The sequence below is a fragment of the Falco biarmicus genome, chromosome 3 (assembly GCF_023638135.1).
Source record: "Falco biarmicus isolate bFalBia1 chromosome 3, bFalBia1.pri, whole genome shotgun sequence".
Classification (NCBI taxonomy): Eukaryota; Metazoa; Chordata; class Aves; order Falconiformes; family Falconidae; genus Falco; species Falco biarmicus.
Window position 1 is genome coordinate 74712097 of NC_079290.1, and position 14257 is coordinate 74726353.

The following is a 14257-nucleotide window of genomic DNA, read 5'->3' on the forward strand; positions in this document are numbered from 1 at the left end:
CCTCTCCAGGAAAATAAAGGCCAAAAAAGTAAGAGATCAAGCTAGTGTTTTCTCCCATCTGACCTCTTGGAAAGTAGGTCTTCAAAGAATAGCTATGGTGCTACAAGAATTGACGCTGGCAGTTAAATGGTATTTCCCTTCTGAATGGAAATATGTGGTGCTATCACCAGTGCTGTTTGTCTAATGACATGGAAAATTAAGGTTTTTAACCACTTGGTATCATTTAATGATGGCCTTTTCACAGCAGAGAGGGCATTGATCTAGCTACAGAAAGGGGAAAGAATGCCAAAGAATGCCAGGACAGACAGGACCAACAACATTTCTACAGTGAAAAGAGCACCTTTTAATAGTTTAAAAGCAGTTGAAACCTTAGCATTCATTATTGGTCATTTTTAAAAAGAGAGGGAGAAAGACAATCTTTAACATCGTGAACAACATCAAGCAAAATCTACAAAGGCCCTTCCAGCCATGGGCTCTGGCCCATCATTTTTTGGGAGTGCTGCCCAAAAGCTATTGCTCTGGTTGCAAGCACCTTCCCAGATTCATTGCTGACCAGTGTTCCCTCAATGGTTGTGTCCGTCATGTCACTATGGCTGACCTGCATGCCTGCCACCCTACTGGGATTTCAGCTCCACTCGGTTTGACCACCCTTTTGCCTGGCCAGGCTGGTCTTCGTCAGAAAGCTGCCGCGCTCTCTGGTGCATAGGTCAAAGTGGCAATGGGTGGCAATTTCCAAGGTGTGCAGGTTGACATGAACAAATTGGAAAAGACAGGCTCAAGACCCTGCTCGCTTCCTTTAACCGTCACTGAAATCATAAAAAATGTTGATCTCATGGAACTGGGGCGGTTGTATTACAAAAGATACCTACTGATGTACTGTTACTGGCGGTAGCTGTTAATACAAAAAATGGTATTTTGAAGCATGTCTGCTGCCCTTGAACAGCACAGCAAACTTAAAGGGGGAGCATCTGCATCCAGCAGCCCCCAGCACTTCACCACACCAGTCCCTCGTGTGTCGTCGTCCCCCCCGTCCCCTGTGCATCCCCCCCGGGCTCCGAGCCGAGGGGCATCCCCGGCTCCCACCAGCGGCGGCTCTGGGCTGGGGGGGGGTGGGGGGGGGGGGGGGTTTTGCTACGGGGTCCCGGTCCTTCGAAACACATTTGGGCCGTAGGGGGAGATGTACCTCCGGGGGTAGGTTGGTGGCACCCCACCCTGTAAAACACGGGCTCGGGCGGGCCGGCGGCTGGACCGTGTCGGCAGAGAGGGGCAGAGGGGTCCCCCCCGCAGGCACGGCGCCGGCCCCGGGGCCCTAGCCCCGTCGGCGCTGGGGCTGCCTGCAGCCGAGCAGCCGGGCTAGGAGGCAGCCCGGGGCAGCCGCCGGGGGCAGCGCCAGCGGGACAGGCCTCCCCTGGGGGGAGGAAAGGCCAGCCCAGATCCGCGGGCCCGGGTCGGGGGCAGCGCACACGCCTCCTGCGCTCCCGGGTGACGCGGCGGCGGCGTTAGCTGCCCGGCGGGGTGGCTGCGAAGCGCAGCGATGCCCCGTCCCGAGCCACAGATCCCTGGTCTTCCCGCAAGCAGGCCAGCCCTGGGCGGCCAACCCAGGCATCCACGTCGCCGTGGGTTTGTTACTCTGCTTTAAAATGCAAAGGCTCGCTGCATGATTGGCTTTCTGTTTACAAGTGCAGATGGGGAGAAGGCTCGTGTTTTCTTTCTCCGTGTGGTTTCCCCGCCTTGGGAGCTGCAAGGACAATTCGAGGAGGGAGAAAGGGGAAAGAGAAAAGGATTTCCCGGTTTCAACATTCATCAGATTTACCCTGTCATTGCACTACAAGGTGCAGCGTGTGTCGAACATTACGAGCACGGGTCCATGCAAATGACACAGGCATGAAAGAGCCCTGGCAAGAATAAATCTGTCGATGTACAGATGTTCCCTATTAACGTTACTGTTCAGCCTTGGTGGTCACGGGGGGAAGACACCGGATTAAAAATTCCCATTGCCACCCCACCTCTCCCGAACCTTTCTACCCACACCTCTTTGTCTTCGCTTAATTAGGGAGGATATAATATTCTCTTTTTCTCCTCCTCTCTCTTATAGAGACGTCTGCCCAAGCTTACGCCTTTAAACAGGAATGATATTGATCCCTCCTCCCCCTTCTGTCAATCCCGATTTGTCCCTTTTCCTGCTGAACAAACAATTAAGGAAAGAAAGTGCCGGCCGCGCCGTAAAACTTGGCGCAGGGCAGGGCCCCGCGGGGCTGCCTGGGCGCTGCGCGGCCCCGGGCTGCGGGCGGGAGCCTGGAGCTGGTCCCGGCGCCCGGGGCTGAGGGAGGGTGCAGGGGGGCTGCGCACCACGAAAGGCATTTAAGACCGAGGGCTCGCTGCCAGCTCGCCCAGCCCCGGGCCCGAGTAACTTCTCCGCGAGAGCCAGCAGCGGCGGCGGCAGCCGCCTGAGGCTGAGACAGGGCGGGCGCAGGAGGACGCAGGGGACAAGCGGGAGCAAGCGCTCCTGTGCCCCGACCTGCCTGCGGCTGCCGCCAGCGCCTGACCCCCGCTCCGCCGCCCCCGCCCAGGAGGAAGCCCCCGGCGCAGCGCCCAGCGCGGGCGGCGACGGAGGGGCCGGCCCGGGGGCGCTGCCGGGAGCGGGTCCCCGGCGCCGGGCGCCGCCGCGCCCCCCCCCCCCCCCGCCCCCTCCCCGCGGCCGGGGGGCGCTGGCCCCCGCAGCCCCCGTAGGTCCGCGGCGCCCGGCTCCGCCGCGCTGCCCCAGGGCTATGAATAGAGCTAAGGCCGATGGGTGGACAGGTACAGGTGCCCGTCCCCTGCGCGTAGGGCTAGCGCTGGCGTCCCAGCCCGCCTCCTCAAACGGGAGGGAAACAAAGACGGCGAGAGAGGCAGGGAGAGTTGCCTGTAAGTTTAGCGCCTTTCAGTCGTGACTCGCAGAGATAAATGATAGTTTGGAGGTGCGCGCAGTTAATCAACGCTACGGCTGCCTTACAGCGCTGTGCAACCCGCAGATCATTAGGTTAAATGGAGGACATTCGTGTCCTTCCAGAATCAATGCAATTATTGTTGGCAACAAGGACAACAATTGGAGTGGCAGCACTGATTTTACTAACCTGCTATTAATTATGGTGTCCCCCACGCCCCAGACGGCGTTTATAACCCGCGGAAGCAAGCGGTGCTTGCTGCTTCTGTTTTAAAACGGGAAAAGTTGGAAGTGGAGTGCCTGGTCGTGTTGGAAAGTGTTAATCAGTAGGAAAGAGTGTGATCAGTGGAGCTATTCACTTAAACGTCACTCTGGTACAGGGGGTTAGTGAAGTGATTGTGGCGCCTGGGGACCGAAGGCACTGTGCCGCTCCGCTCAGGTATCACACTGAGAAATGTCTGCGTTAGTTCTCCGTAGCTCCCTGCAAAGTCAGCCAGCGCAGACGAGAGGAGAGAAGCCCTGCCATGGCACAGCCATCACTACGAGGTTGTAGCCGAAGCCTGGCGTGATCGCAGGTAAAAATTTTCTTCTTGTTTTGATGGTGATGCGCTTGTGTGTGTGTGTGTGTGTGTGTGTGTGTGTGTGTCTGTCTCTCTGTACGGAAGCGGGGGGTGGGGGAGCGGTGGGGTTTATCCCCCCCCTCCCCCCTTCGGAGCCTGCTTTAGCAGCAAGGCAGCTGAAAACGAACTGCTGGAGGGAAGAGAAACTGTAATGAATCATTTGGCTTTGTGCAATCTTTACCTAGGACAGAGGGCAAATGTATTCTAACATATGTGTGTTATTTCATGGGAAGGGGGTGTGGATATGATATTCAACGAGCGCTAAGGTAAGGTATTGAGTCAAACTTTCTGGATTTTAAGGCAAACTTTAAAAGGCATAGAATATGACCTTGCAAGTAGGAAAGTTTTATCTTCGCAGGGAAGTATGTTGAAGCTGTCCGCTGCCAGAGAGCTCAAAGGCGGTGGCGTTTGAATGCCTACGAGTCTGCGGCGCTGGGGGTACAGGAGCTGGAAAGAGAAACCTTATGCAATCTTTGCTTTGCTAGCGAAAACGTAGTTGCGATGCTCTGCACCTAGCAGGTAAACGTGGACGTCTTGTAGGGTCCATCTAGCCATAGAGCAGCTGCCCAGGTCTTGCTGAAAAGTTTTGTGCCTGTGTGAGAGAGCGAGCTCGTGTGTTGGCTCTGGTTCTTAAGTGTGAAAAGTTAATAAATACAAAGAACAGAATAAGCATGTGAGGCCTTTCTGCTTTAATCTAGATTGTTTGCCAAGAGGATTGGCGACTTACAAAATGAAAGCATTCAAACGGATAGCTTTGAACAACTGATTTTACGTGTAGTTGTAATCTGAGTAACTTAGTTAGCGGCGCCTTCTTTTGCAACTGTTAATGTTTGTCATCATAGCTCCACCGATCACAAGCCACTGCGTAGGCTTGTGCAGGTCGGCAGTATCAGCTCGCTGTCCCTCGGTTCAGAGTGCAGGAGATGCAATTACAACTCAGACGGGCTCAGAAAAACACAGTCGTATTTACTGTCGATAGCGACTTTATGGGAGGTAATCTACTTGAAAATGTTTTAGGGCTGCCCTCGGTTCCATGTCAGATCCCAAATGGGCAACATGTAGAGCTTCACAGCGTTTGTCAGGCGGTGTCAAGGTTGCTTTAAGTCTGTAACGTGGAAACAAAGCAAAGTCGACTGAAAGAGCTCGCTAAAGTCTGTTTAGCCCATAAGCAAATTCCGTCGCTGAAATAGTTCCAGGAGTGGCAATAACCCCTCCAAAAGAGGAGGCGATGAAAATGCAGATAGTAAAAGTGTAGCTGCATTAACTGCCTCCAGATCATGTCCCTGAAGACGTCCATCCAAAGCGTTAGTCCTGAAGAGCTGCTCTGTTTTTCCTGCTGTGGCCTGTTCCAGCACCACAGCGTTTCCTTCTCGTTTCATGCTTTTATGATAAAACTTGTACGAACGTTGGCTCCAGGTTCTCGGGAGAGGAAACACGTAACCCTCGGAGACAGACCTGGTTGGGCTTTGGCTGTAAAATACCTGCTCGTCCGGGTGTGCAGGCTGACTCTCACAGGAGGGGAACTCTCCAGCGTTTCGTATTGATCGCGATGGGTTTACTTGCTGAAACTTTGGAGAAAGCAGTGTGTGTTTCTCTTTCTCGAAAGCTGTTAACTGCTTTGTACAGGAAAGGGGCTTTGACAAGGATCAATTTTTATTGCACAACAAAGACTTGCATTTTCTAAATGCTTAAGGATATAGCCCACAGCATTAAGCGTCTTTGCTTGGATTTGAACAGTGTTACGTTGTTTATGTGCACGAACCACAAAGGTTATTTTAAATCATTGTGGGGCTTATTGCATGTTTGTGCTCTGGCACCAAAAATTCAAGATGAAATATAATTGTGCTGAGTTTCTTATCAACAAAGGGCCATTATTTGTAGATTGTAAGTGAAACAAGACATGAACGCTGGGGGAAGATGTAATGTCAGCTTTTAGCGTCTAAGGTTATTAAGTGTTAAAGTTGCACAGTTTTTGTTTTTTTTGTGGTAGTGGTTTGTGTTTGGTGGTTGTGGTTTGGTTTTTTGGTTTTGGTTTTTTGTTTTGTTTTTTTGTTGGTTTTTTTTTTTAATGACTGCTTTCTAGGGAATACAGATTGGAACTGGCACAAAGCTGACCCGGTGTAAAGTAATAGAGCAGGCAGGCTGCAAAGAAAAATGACAAATAATTATCATGATTAATACAGGAAAGTTCAGTGCAAAAATGGGCACCAGTGTATCTGCGTGGTGCAGTGAAAGACAACTGTGATATATAAATAGACAAGGATTATAAATATTGAATTTCACCTTGTATTTTAAAGTTTAATAGACTCATCTAAATATCAAAACCTGTAGTGTTCTGTGGGCCACCGCGAAGTTGACATCTACAGTATTATAAAAAAAAAGGGAAAGAAAAAACAAAACAAAAAAACCCTCAAACCCTCAACACCACGACATCTCCCGATTGTAGCCTGGAAAACTGAGAGACTTCTCCAGCAGTTCTCTAGCTCTCCCAGCTAATTATAGTGCTCTACACCGAGCCGCTCTTGAGATAAGTGCAACTGTTTTCTTCCCTAGCACCGGTGAGTTACACTCCAGGGCTTAAATAAACATCCCCCAGCGCAATCAGCGCAGGAGGCACAGCGAGCAGCACCAAAGGCTGCGTGCAGACCATTGTGTAAACACTGGGTGTCTTTTCTTCCTAAACAATGCGATAGCCCGTCAGCACATCGCGTAGAAGGGAAGCTGCTCGTAAGTAGTAGCTAAAAGTGTCATTATATGCTGGCAGCACCGGGGCAGCAGGAGGAATAAAGGTGCGTTTCTGCAAAAGAAACCCAATGACTAAGTTATTAATATTCCCAGAAAGAAGAAGGTATTAGCATTTCAGGTGAGGAAGAAAAAAGCGCTTTCTTCCCCTCCAAAAATCAATACAGATTTCAAACCCGATTATTTATGTCATTTGAGTCCTTTTCTTACAACCTTTCTCCCGGCTACAGATACTGAGCTGTCAGAATAATTTGCATGTACTGTATCTGATATCTTTTATTTGCAAACACTCTGAAGCGCCATAAAATGCTGCTCGTTGTAGTCTAACTCAATCCGAGAACTAGTATTTTCATCTGTAAATTAAAGCAATTACGCAGCAGATATTATATTATGTGTACTGTGGTCTCCAGATAGTCATCAATCACCCTCAATCGAGCTGTCAGTGTGGGCAGATTCGTTTCTGGGAGGCAGTCTTCCAGCTGGGGAGAAGAAGAGAACATCATCATTAATTAGAGTGTGACCCTGGGGCTATTCACATGTCTGAACCCAGGAATCTCTCTGAGCAAGTCTGCACACCACGGAGCAGCATTTCAACTGCACCGGCAGCCGAGCTCCAGCCTGGAGCTGGCTCCCTCCGCTCCCTCCGCCCGCCCGGCGGCTGCCTGCCCGCGCTGCCCGGCGGTACCTGCCCGGCGGGGGGAGATGCTGGGGTTCAGGCTTCAGCCGTCTCCACCGGCCGGCAGCCCCCCGAATCTCCCCGCGACGGCCGGTATCACGGAAGCTGGCCCCCTCCGAGGGTGAAGCAGAGGGAGATGCTGCCCGCTTGTGTGGGGGCCTTCCAGCCCGCAGAGGGTAGGGTGGCTGATGGCAGCGGTGGGGTGGGCTGGGAGAAGGGGGTGATGAAGACGAGACTCTTTCCCAGGCCCTCCTTCGCTCGGGGATCCCGCCGTAGCCTCGGGGAGCCACCGAGAAAGAGATGTTTGTTCTTCGGTGAGAAGCAGCACTTGGCGCATTTGAGCTGGACCCCTCTCCTTAATTCCCTCCCCGCCCCCAGCCCCCCTCCGCTTTTACACACACACCCCCCACCGCGCACCTCGGAGCCCAGGCAGGCTGTATACGGCCCTCCGCCCTGCGAAAGGCTGGCTTTTCCAGCGGAGGTTTGCGATGGGATCAAAGTCGGTTTAACGTGAGAAGTCACGTCCTTTCAATCATTCCCTGGAACATGCTCGTATAGGGTTTTCTACCTGTAATCACACGTCTGGAATAAAAGCCGAGAAGGAAAGCAGGATTGCATGTCATGTGCTTTATTGTCCAGCGTTAGCGCTAATTTTAACTGTTGATTAAATGCTTAAATGAAGACTCAGTCGTGTGTCCCCTTCATATGTCTTGTTTGTAATTGAGACTAATTATTACTGTGGGGTGGGAAGAAGCAGCTGCTCATTAATTAATTTCTAATTAAAAGTGCTTACTAGCCCTTCAGTGACTAAGGAGGGTGGGGGAATTCTTAGCTGATACAACATTGATCCTTCAGATTAAAACCATTAATTTCCTTCCCTTCCCCACAGAAATATATAGAAATGTTGCAAACAAGCATAGCTGCTGCCGCAGAGCTTTCCAAACTTTCGCTCCTGTTAGGCAGACTGAAAGGGATGCTGGAGAGTCTGTTTTCCACGCCAGGGGAAAGGTTCCCGAAAATAAATGTTAAATTTACAGACATGTTAATTTGAATAGGTTTTGCGTGACGTCAGAGGCTCGCCTCTTTTAAAACAACGTGCTTCTGGACTGATGTATTTGTATCACTTCCCACCCCACCTCTCTGCCCTTTATTTTTCCAAAATATTTTCCAAAAAGGTGCAAAGTATGTATTTCTGCCTACATATTTGCCAGCCTTGGAATCTACACGTAACAATTACTTCTGTTTCGTAGCTGTAGAGTGGAAGGTGCTAAAATCACCATACATTCCCCCCCCCCCCCCCCCCCCCCCCCCGCCTCTCCGCTTCGGTTTAAAAAAAAAAAAAAAAGTTTAAGACTTCACGTAAATAAATTAAATGTGGTTTTCTGCTTCGTCCTATAAGCATCCAGGGACCTGTGGTTACCAATCAATTGGTACAACAGAGCAGAGCCAGGCTGCAATAGCGTGCAGATCAGACGTCTCGCCTTGTTTCTAGATAACTGGGAGCCTCTGTACCATGTCATATCCTCAGTTTGGCTACCCTTACTCCTCTGCACCCCAGGTAAGACTTTTTGCCTACCAAGGTTAATTGACTGAATTTCAGTCCTTATCGATTACTTCCGTCCAGGGCCAAGAGCGGCGGCGATCCCTTCCAGCATGCGGGAGCGGCAGATCGCCTGCTCGCTCCCCATCCTTCCAAGATGCGCAAGTTGTATCTCGCGCACATATTTTAAAATGGGAAGGAACACGCGGGATTTAGGGTGTTTGGGGGTGTTACTGACGCGTGGGGGAGGATTACAGAGGTGAGAAAGGGAGCTAGAGATCCCCCAGCCCCCCACCCTGCTTCCCCCCCTCCCCCGCGCTTTTTTCTCTTTCCCGATTAAATTCATAGTTTACCAATTAAAAAAGAAGGTACTGAGGTCCGCACTGTAGAAGCGTAATGGGATATTCTAAACCAGCAGGTTAATAACAGATGCGTGCGTGGCTGCTACAAATCTGCAGTCAAAATAAATATGCATGAGCGATTTAGAAAAAAGGTTTAAAAACGCAGATGGGAAGCATTGTGCTGCAAGAGGAGAAAACCGGTGTAAACCCAGTCTTGTGAGAACACACCAGAAAAGTTGGTTTTTAAATGTAAAGGGCTGGAGCAACGTATTACGGAGGATTAAACGTCCACAGTCACGGGGCGTTTGTTGTTGAGTTTTTTTCTAAAACTTAAAATACTTGCCTCTCCAGAGCGTTTTTACCCTGACTGAAGCAAAATACGGAAGGGGAGGGAGGGGGGCGACACCCCAAAGCTGCTACCTGCTTAAAAAAAAGAAACAAACCCAAACCAAACTTGGTTACAGTTTGGGAAGTTCCCCCAGCCCACCCCCGCCTCCCTCAGCGCCGCTCTCTTTCCCTCCAGTTCCTGATGAGCACCAACTCCCTGACGACCTGCTGCGAGTCCAGCGGACGGACGCTGGCTGAGACGGGGGCGGCCGCCTCCGCCCAGACCCCCGTCTATTGCCCGGTGTACGAGAGCCGCCTGCTCGCCACCGCCCGACACGAGCTCAACTCCGCCGCCGCCCTGGGGGTCTACGGCGGCCCCTACGCCGGGCCCCAGGGCTATGGAAACTACGTGACCTACGGCACCGAGGCCCCCGCCTTCTACTCCTTGGTAAGCCGCCGCGGGGGACGCGCCCGCCCGCCCGCCCTCCGCGCCGCCCCGCCGGTCCAGCGCTCCCCCCGCGCCCCGGGGGCGGTGGTCGGTCGGCGGGGCCCCTCCGCGGTGGGGGCACGGCCACGGCCGCTGCTGCTGCTGCTGCTGCTACTGCTTCGTCGTCTTCTTTGCCGTCCCCCCCCTCGATCCGCACGCTGCTCCCCCGCGCCGGCCCGCTTTTGCCGACAGGCACGGGAGCGCGGCGCGTCCAGCCCCGCGGTCATTAAATATTCAAGCCCGGCACGGTTCTCACGGTAACGCAATTAAAAGTCGCGCTGACGAGCTGGCGGCCGCGTGCGGAGGGCCCGGCCAGGCGGGTGGTTCGGAGCAGCCCCGGACCCCTGCTCGCAAGAAATGATGCGCTCTTCCCAGCCAGCCTTTTTTTTTATTATTATTTTTTCTTTCTTGGACCGTAACAGCGCGAGTTAATGTCTCTATTGATCTCGCTGACCGCCGCGGCCAAGGGGTCTCCGGGAAGGTCCGTCGCGTCCCCCCGCAGCCCCGGGGAACGGGGCGGCGGGGCTGGGGCCCGAGCTCTCCCCGCGACGGGGGCTGAGGGCGGCGGCGCGGTGTCTCTTGCAGAACAGTTTGGAGGCGAAGGACGGGAGCGGGTCTGCGCATGCGGGCATCGCCCCGGCGGCTGCCTACTACCCCTACGATCACACCCTCAGCCAGTACCAGTACGACAGGTAAGCGCGCACACACCCCCTGCCCCGCTCGCTGCGCCCCCCCCCCCCGGATTCCCCCCTCCCCCCCCCCCTCCCCCTCGCCGCGCTGCGGGGCCGAGGCGCGGACCTGCCTCCCCGCAGCCCAGCATCTCCCTCCCGGCCACAGCGATGCCGCCTCCCCTTCCCCAGTGAAACGTCCCTCTCCCGCGGGGACCCAGACGTGGGGTCCTCTGCCCCCCGGACGGGCGGCGGGGGGAGCAGCCCCCCTCCACGGGGGCGGCAGTTATCTTTTCCTGCGCGGAGCAGTCAGGCTTGGGCGCTGGGCGTCTCTGCTACGTTTATTAGTTTTAAACCAGCGTAAACCCACTTACACACCGTTTGAAGCTCTGAGGCCCGTTGGGTGCCGGTGACCTTTCCTGGAGGATGTGCGTTAAATACTCAGTTGCAGCCCAGTGTCATCGGCGTTAGGTTTCTGCGGTTTCAGAAACAAAAGGGTAGGACAGATTACTAATAAAATGAGTAAGAGGAAATATATTTCTATTAACAGTTACACCCCGGGGTCACCCAGATGTATTCTGTCTGGGGAGGACTGATGAGACAACAGGAAGGTGGGATTTCTGTGCGTTGACAAGCTGCTAGGATTTCCCTGCTGCCCGAAATGTTGACATTGACTTTACCGCGAATAAAGGCAGGCGCTTTCTTCCCTCATTCCATCGCCATTGCCACGGCACAGCGGGGATTTGCATTGCCCGGTGCTGCTGCGGGCTGAACCCTTCCTTGCTTTCTTCCGTGGCCAGAATTCTCGAGGCAGGTCGCCCTCTTAAAGCTGATCTGTCCTCGCCCACCTGCCCCCTCTCTGGCCCAGCCACCCCCCGGGGAGTGCCGCAGGCAAGCAGCCGGGGCCGGGGCTTGCCGGGGCCGGGGCCCTGGGCACCCGCGTCGCGCAGGTCCACGGGGGGTGAGGGCGCCGTGTCACACCGCGGGTGCTCCCCTGTGCCCGCAGGTACGGCACGATGGACGGTGGGACGCGGAGGAAAAACGCCACTCGGGAGACAACCAGCACGCTGAAGGCCTGGCTCCAGGAGCACCGCAAGAACCCCTACCCCACCAAGGGCGAGAAGATCATGCTGGCCATCATCACCAAGATGACCCTCACCCAGGTCTCCACCTGGTTCGCCAACGCCCGCCGGCGGCTCAAGAAGGAGAACAAGATGACCTGGCCGCCGCGGAACAAGTGCTCGGACGAGAAGCGGCCCTACGAGGAAGAGGAGGAGGAGGAGGGTTCGCAGGAAGAGGCGATGAAGAGCGGGAAAGCCGAGGGTACCCTGCTAAAAACAGGCACTTAGCGGTTCGGCCGCGGGGGCTCGGCCGCCAGCTCGGCCCTGGGGCGGGCCTCGCTCGTGGGGGCGGCCGCGGGCCTCGCTCGTGGGGGCGGCCGAGGGGCAGCGCGGCGCCGCCAGTGACCGTGTGTCTTGTTTTTGCTGTCCCTTCCCCCGCCCCCACCCCGCAGAGCCCACGGGCAAGGAGGAGAAGGAGCTGGAGCTCAGCGACCTGGAGGACTTGGACGCCGCCGAGTCGGAGAGCTCGGAGTGCGAGCTGAGGCGGCCCTTCCCGCACCCGCTCCCGCACCCGCACCCAGGCGGCAGCCACCCGCCGCGGGCCGCCGAGCCCCCAGCCAAGATGCCGCCGCCGCCGGCCGCCGCCGGGGAGGAGGAGGAGGAGGAGGTGGCGGCGGCGGAGCGGGCGCGGAGCTGCCTGAAGACGGCGGCGGCGGAGTGCGGCCCCGACCTGCTCGGCGCCCGGCAGCGCGGCTGCGAGTCCAAAATGTGCTTCCAGCAGGGGCAGCAGCTGCTGGAGGCGAAGCCCAGGATCTGGTCCCTGGCGCACACCGCCACCTCCCTCAACCAGGCCGAGTACCCCTCCTGCATGCTGAAACGGCAGGGGGGCTCGGCCGCCGCCGCCGTCTCCGCCCCGGTCAGTGTCATCGACAGGCACCAGGATTCGCCGGTCACCAACCTCAGGAACTGGGTGGACGGGGTGTTTCACGACCCCCTGTTCAGACACAGTACTTTGAACCAAGCCCTGAGCAACACGACAGTTTCCTGGGCTACCACCAAAGGAGCCATTCTGGAAACGGGCGCCTTGGGGCGCGCGGTGGGGAACGGCGCCAACGTGCTCAAGGGGCAGCTCTCAAACTTGGCCCACCATGACTCAAACAAAGAGTTTCTGGCGTTTCCCAAATCAGGAAGCAAAATGTTTTGTTCCTAACAGGCCCTCCGAGGGGCGAAGGACGTTCTAACGCTCAAGAGTCAGCTACACTGAAAAGAGACTTGCAGGAGTTTAAATTTAAATATAAAACTTTTTTTTTTTTTTTTTAAGCAAAACAACAGAAACGAGGATTTAAAGTTCAGTTTGCTCAGTTCAACGGACAGACTTTGCTCATGGCTGTTCTGAAGAATTTCTCCTGGCTGCGACTTTAAGGGATCAATGTCTTGAAAGTTATTTAATTCCATGTCCAAAAAGCACGTACTATAGCGTAGACATACTTAAAAAGTTTACATCTGAAAGTTTACAAACGGGAAATTTTAGTTCAGATTTAATTTAAGGCATGCCGATATTAGTTATAAAGACTTCTCGAGAGTTTTTCCTCCTGATTTCCTTGTTAGCATATAATTCACAAACAGCACTTCTACTAAGTTTACACCTACTGCACAAATTTATCTTGACAAAAATATGTTAAAAGGTATGTTTCACTCCAATAAATTGTCTGTTTCAGAGGTAACACAAGTGGTGGCGTTTTGCATTGGGCGACCAACACCTTTTAGGTTTCAGACCCCCGCCCTCGGACCCGGTCCCAGTAATTCCAAGGACTGTCAACAGGCTGCCGGGAGACGGGAAAGAAGGCTCAGCGGAGCGTTGCCGCGGGAGGATGGATCCGCGGGAGGGATGCTTGGCTGCTCTCCGCGCTTTACCGTACCTCCGCGGTTCAGCGCTGCGCCCGGCGGCGGGGGACTGCAGTGGGGGCGCCGGCTGCCCACTGAGGCAAGGTGGCGCGGGAGGAGCCCCCCCCCCATCCCGCCCCGGCCCCGAGCTGCAGGCAGGCGGGCGGGCGGGCGGGGGTCGGCCCCAAAGGGCCGGGCTCGGCCGCAGCGTCGCCTCCGCCGTGCGCGGAGCAATTGATTCACATGGAAAATTTGATCTTTTAAAGAACCGTTTCAGCTCTGCAGCTCCTCTGACAGGATGGAGAAATCGCGGATCCTCCATGAATATTTCAGCACTTCAGGACAGATGCTTTACCGTTTTGACATTAAATAGAGTGCAGCGAACAAAAAGAGAGAGCGCTCTCGGCGTGTGATGCAGGAGCACTGGCAGACCATTTACCACTTAGATAACAGGCGTTTAAAAGATTTCCTGTCCTTCCGCGGAACGGGAACAAACTTTGCTGATCCTTGGACCGGGAGAGAGGAAGAACTGCTGGAAAAGAAACGACGATGCAGTAACAGACCCCAGCTTACCTAGACCGGCCTAAACCCCCTGAGCTGCGGCGCCCGGCGCTGAGGGGCAGAACCGAAAGCGCCCGAGGGACCGAGCTGACACGGGGCAAGCAGAAGAGCCTGTCTTGCCTCCCAGCCACCCCGTCCATCCCGCCCCTGCGGCTCTCCGCCAGCCGCACCCCGACCCCGCACTGCCCGCCCCCAATAAATATGAATACAATGCTGGGGGGGGGGGGGGGAGGGAATAAAATATGTGTGTGTGTATATATATATATATATGAAAGTAACGGCAACTGAGACAGTACCCAGCCAAAATATACTCCAGCCCGCAAAGTTTCTAGCGAGATCTGTTAGTGCAAGGACTGAATAAAGGAATCCAGGTGCGGAGATCAGATCAAGCCCTTCCCCTCTCTGCGAGCAGCCGTAATTGGATTGT

At 54.7% G+C, this 14257-nt stretch overlaps 1 protein-coding gene across 1 annotated transcript; it reads left to right on the forward strand.

Annotated features, from left to right (window-relative positions):
• Positions 1-2915: 2915 nt before the first annotated feature.
• Positions 2916-13109, forward strand: IRX4 (iroquois homeobox 4). The gene is made up of 6 exons (XM_056333862.1): positions 2916-3498; positions 8361-8519; positions 9366-9617; positions 10242-10348; positions 11331-11647; positions 11838-13109. Exons 2-6 carry the CDS (start codon positions 8475-8477, stop codon positions 12593-12595), a joined length of 1479 nt encoding a protein of 492 aa, XP_056189837.1. The 5' UTR covers positions 2916-3498; positions 8361-8474; the 3' UTR covers positions 12596-13109.
• Positions 13110-14257: the final 1148 nt, after the last annotated feature.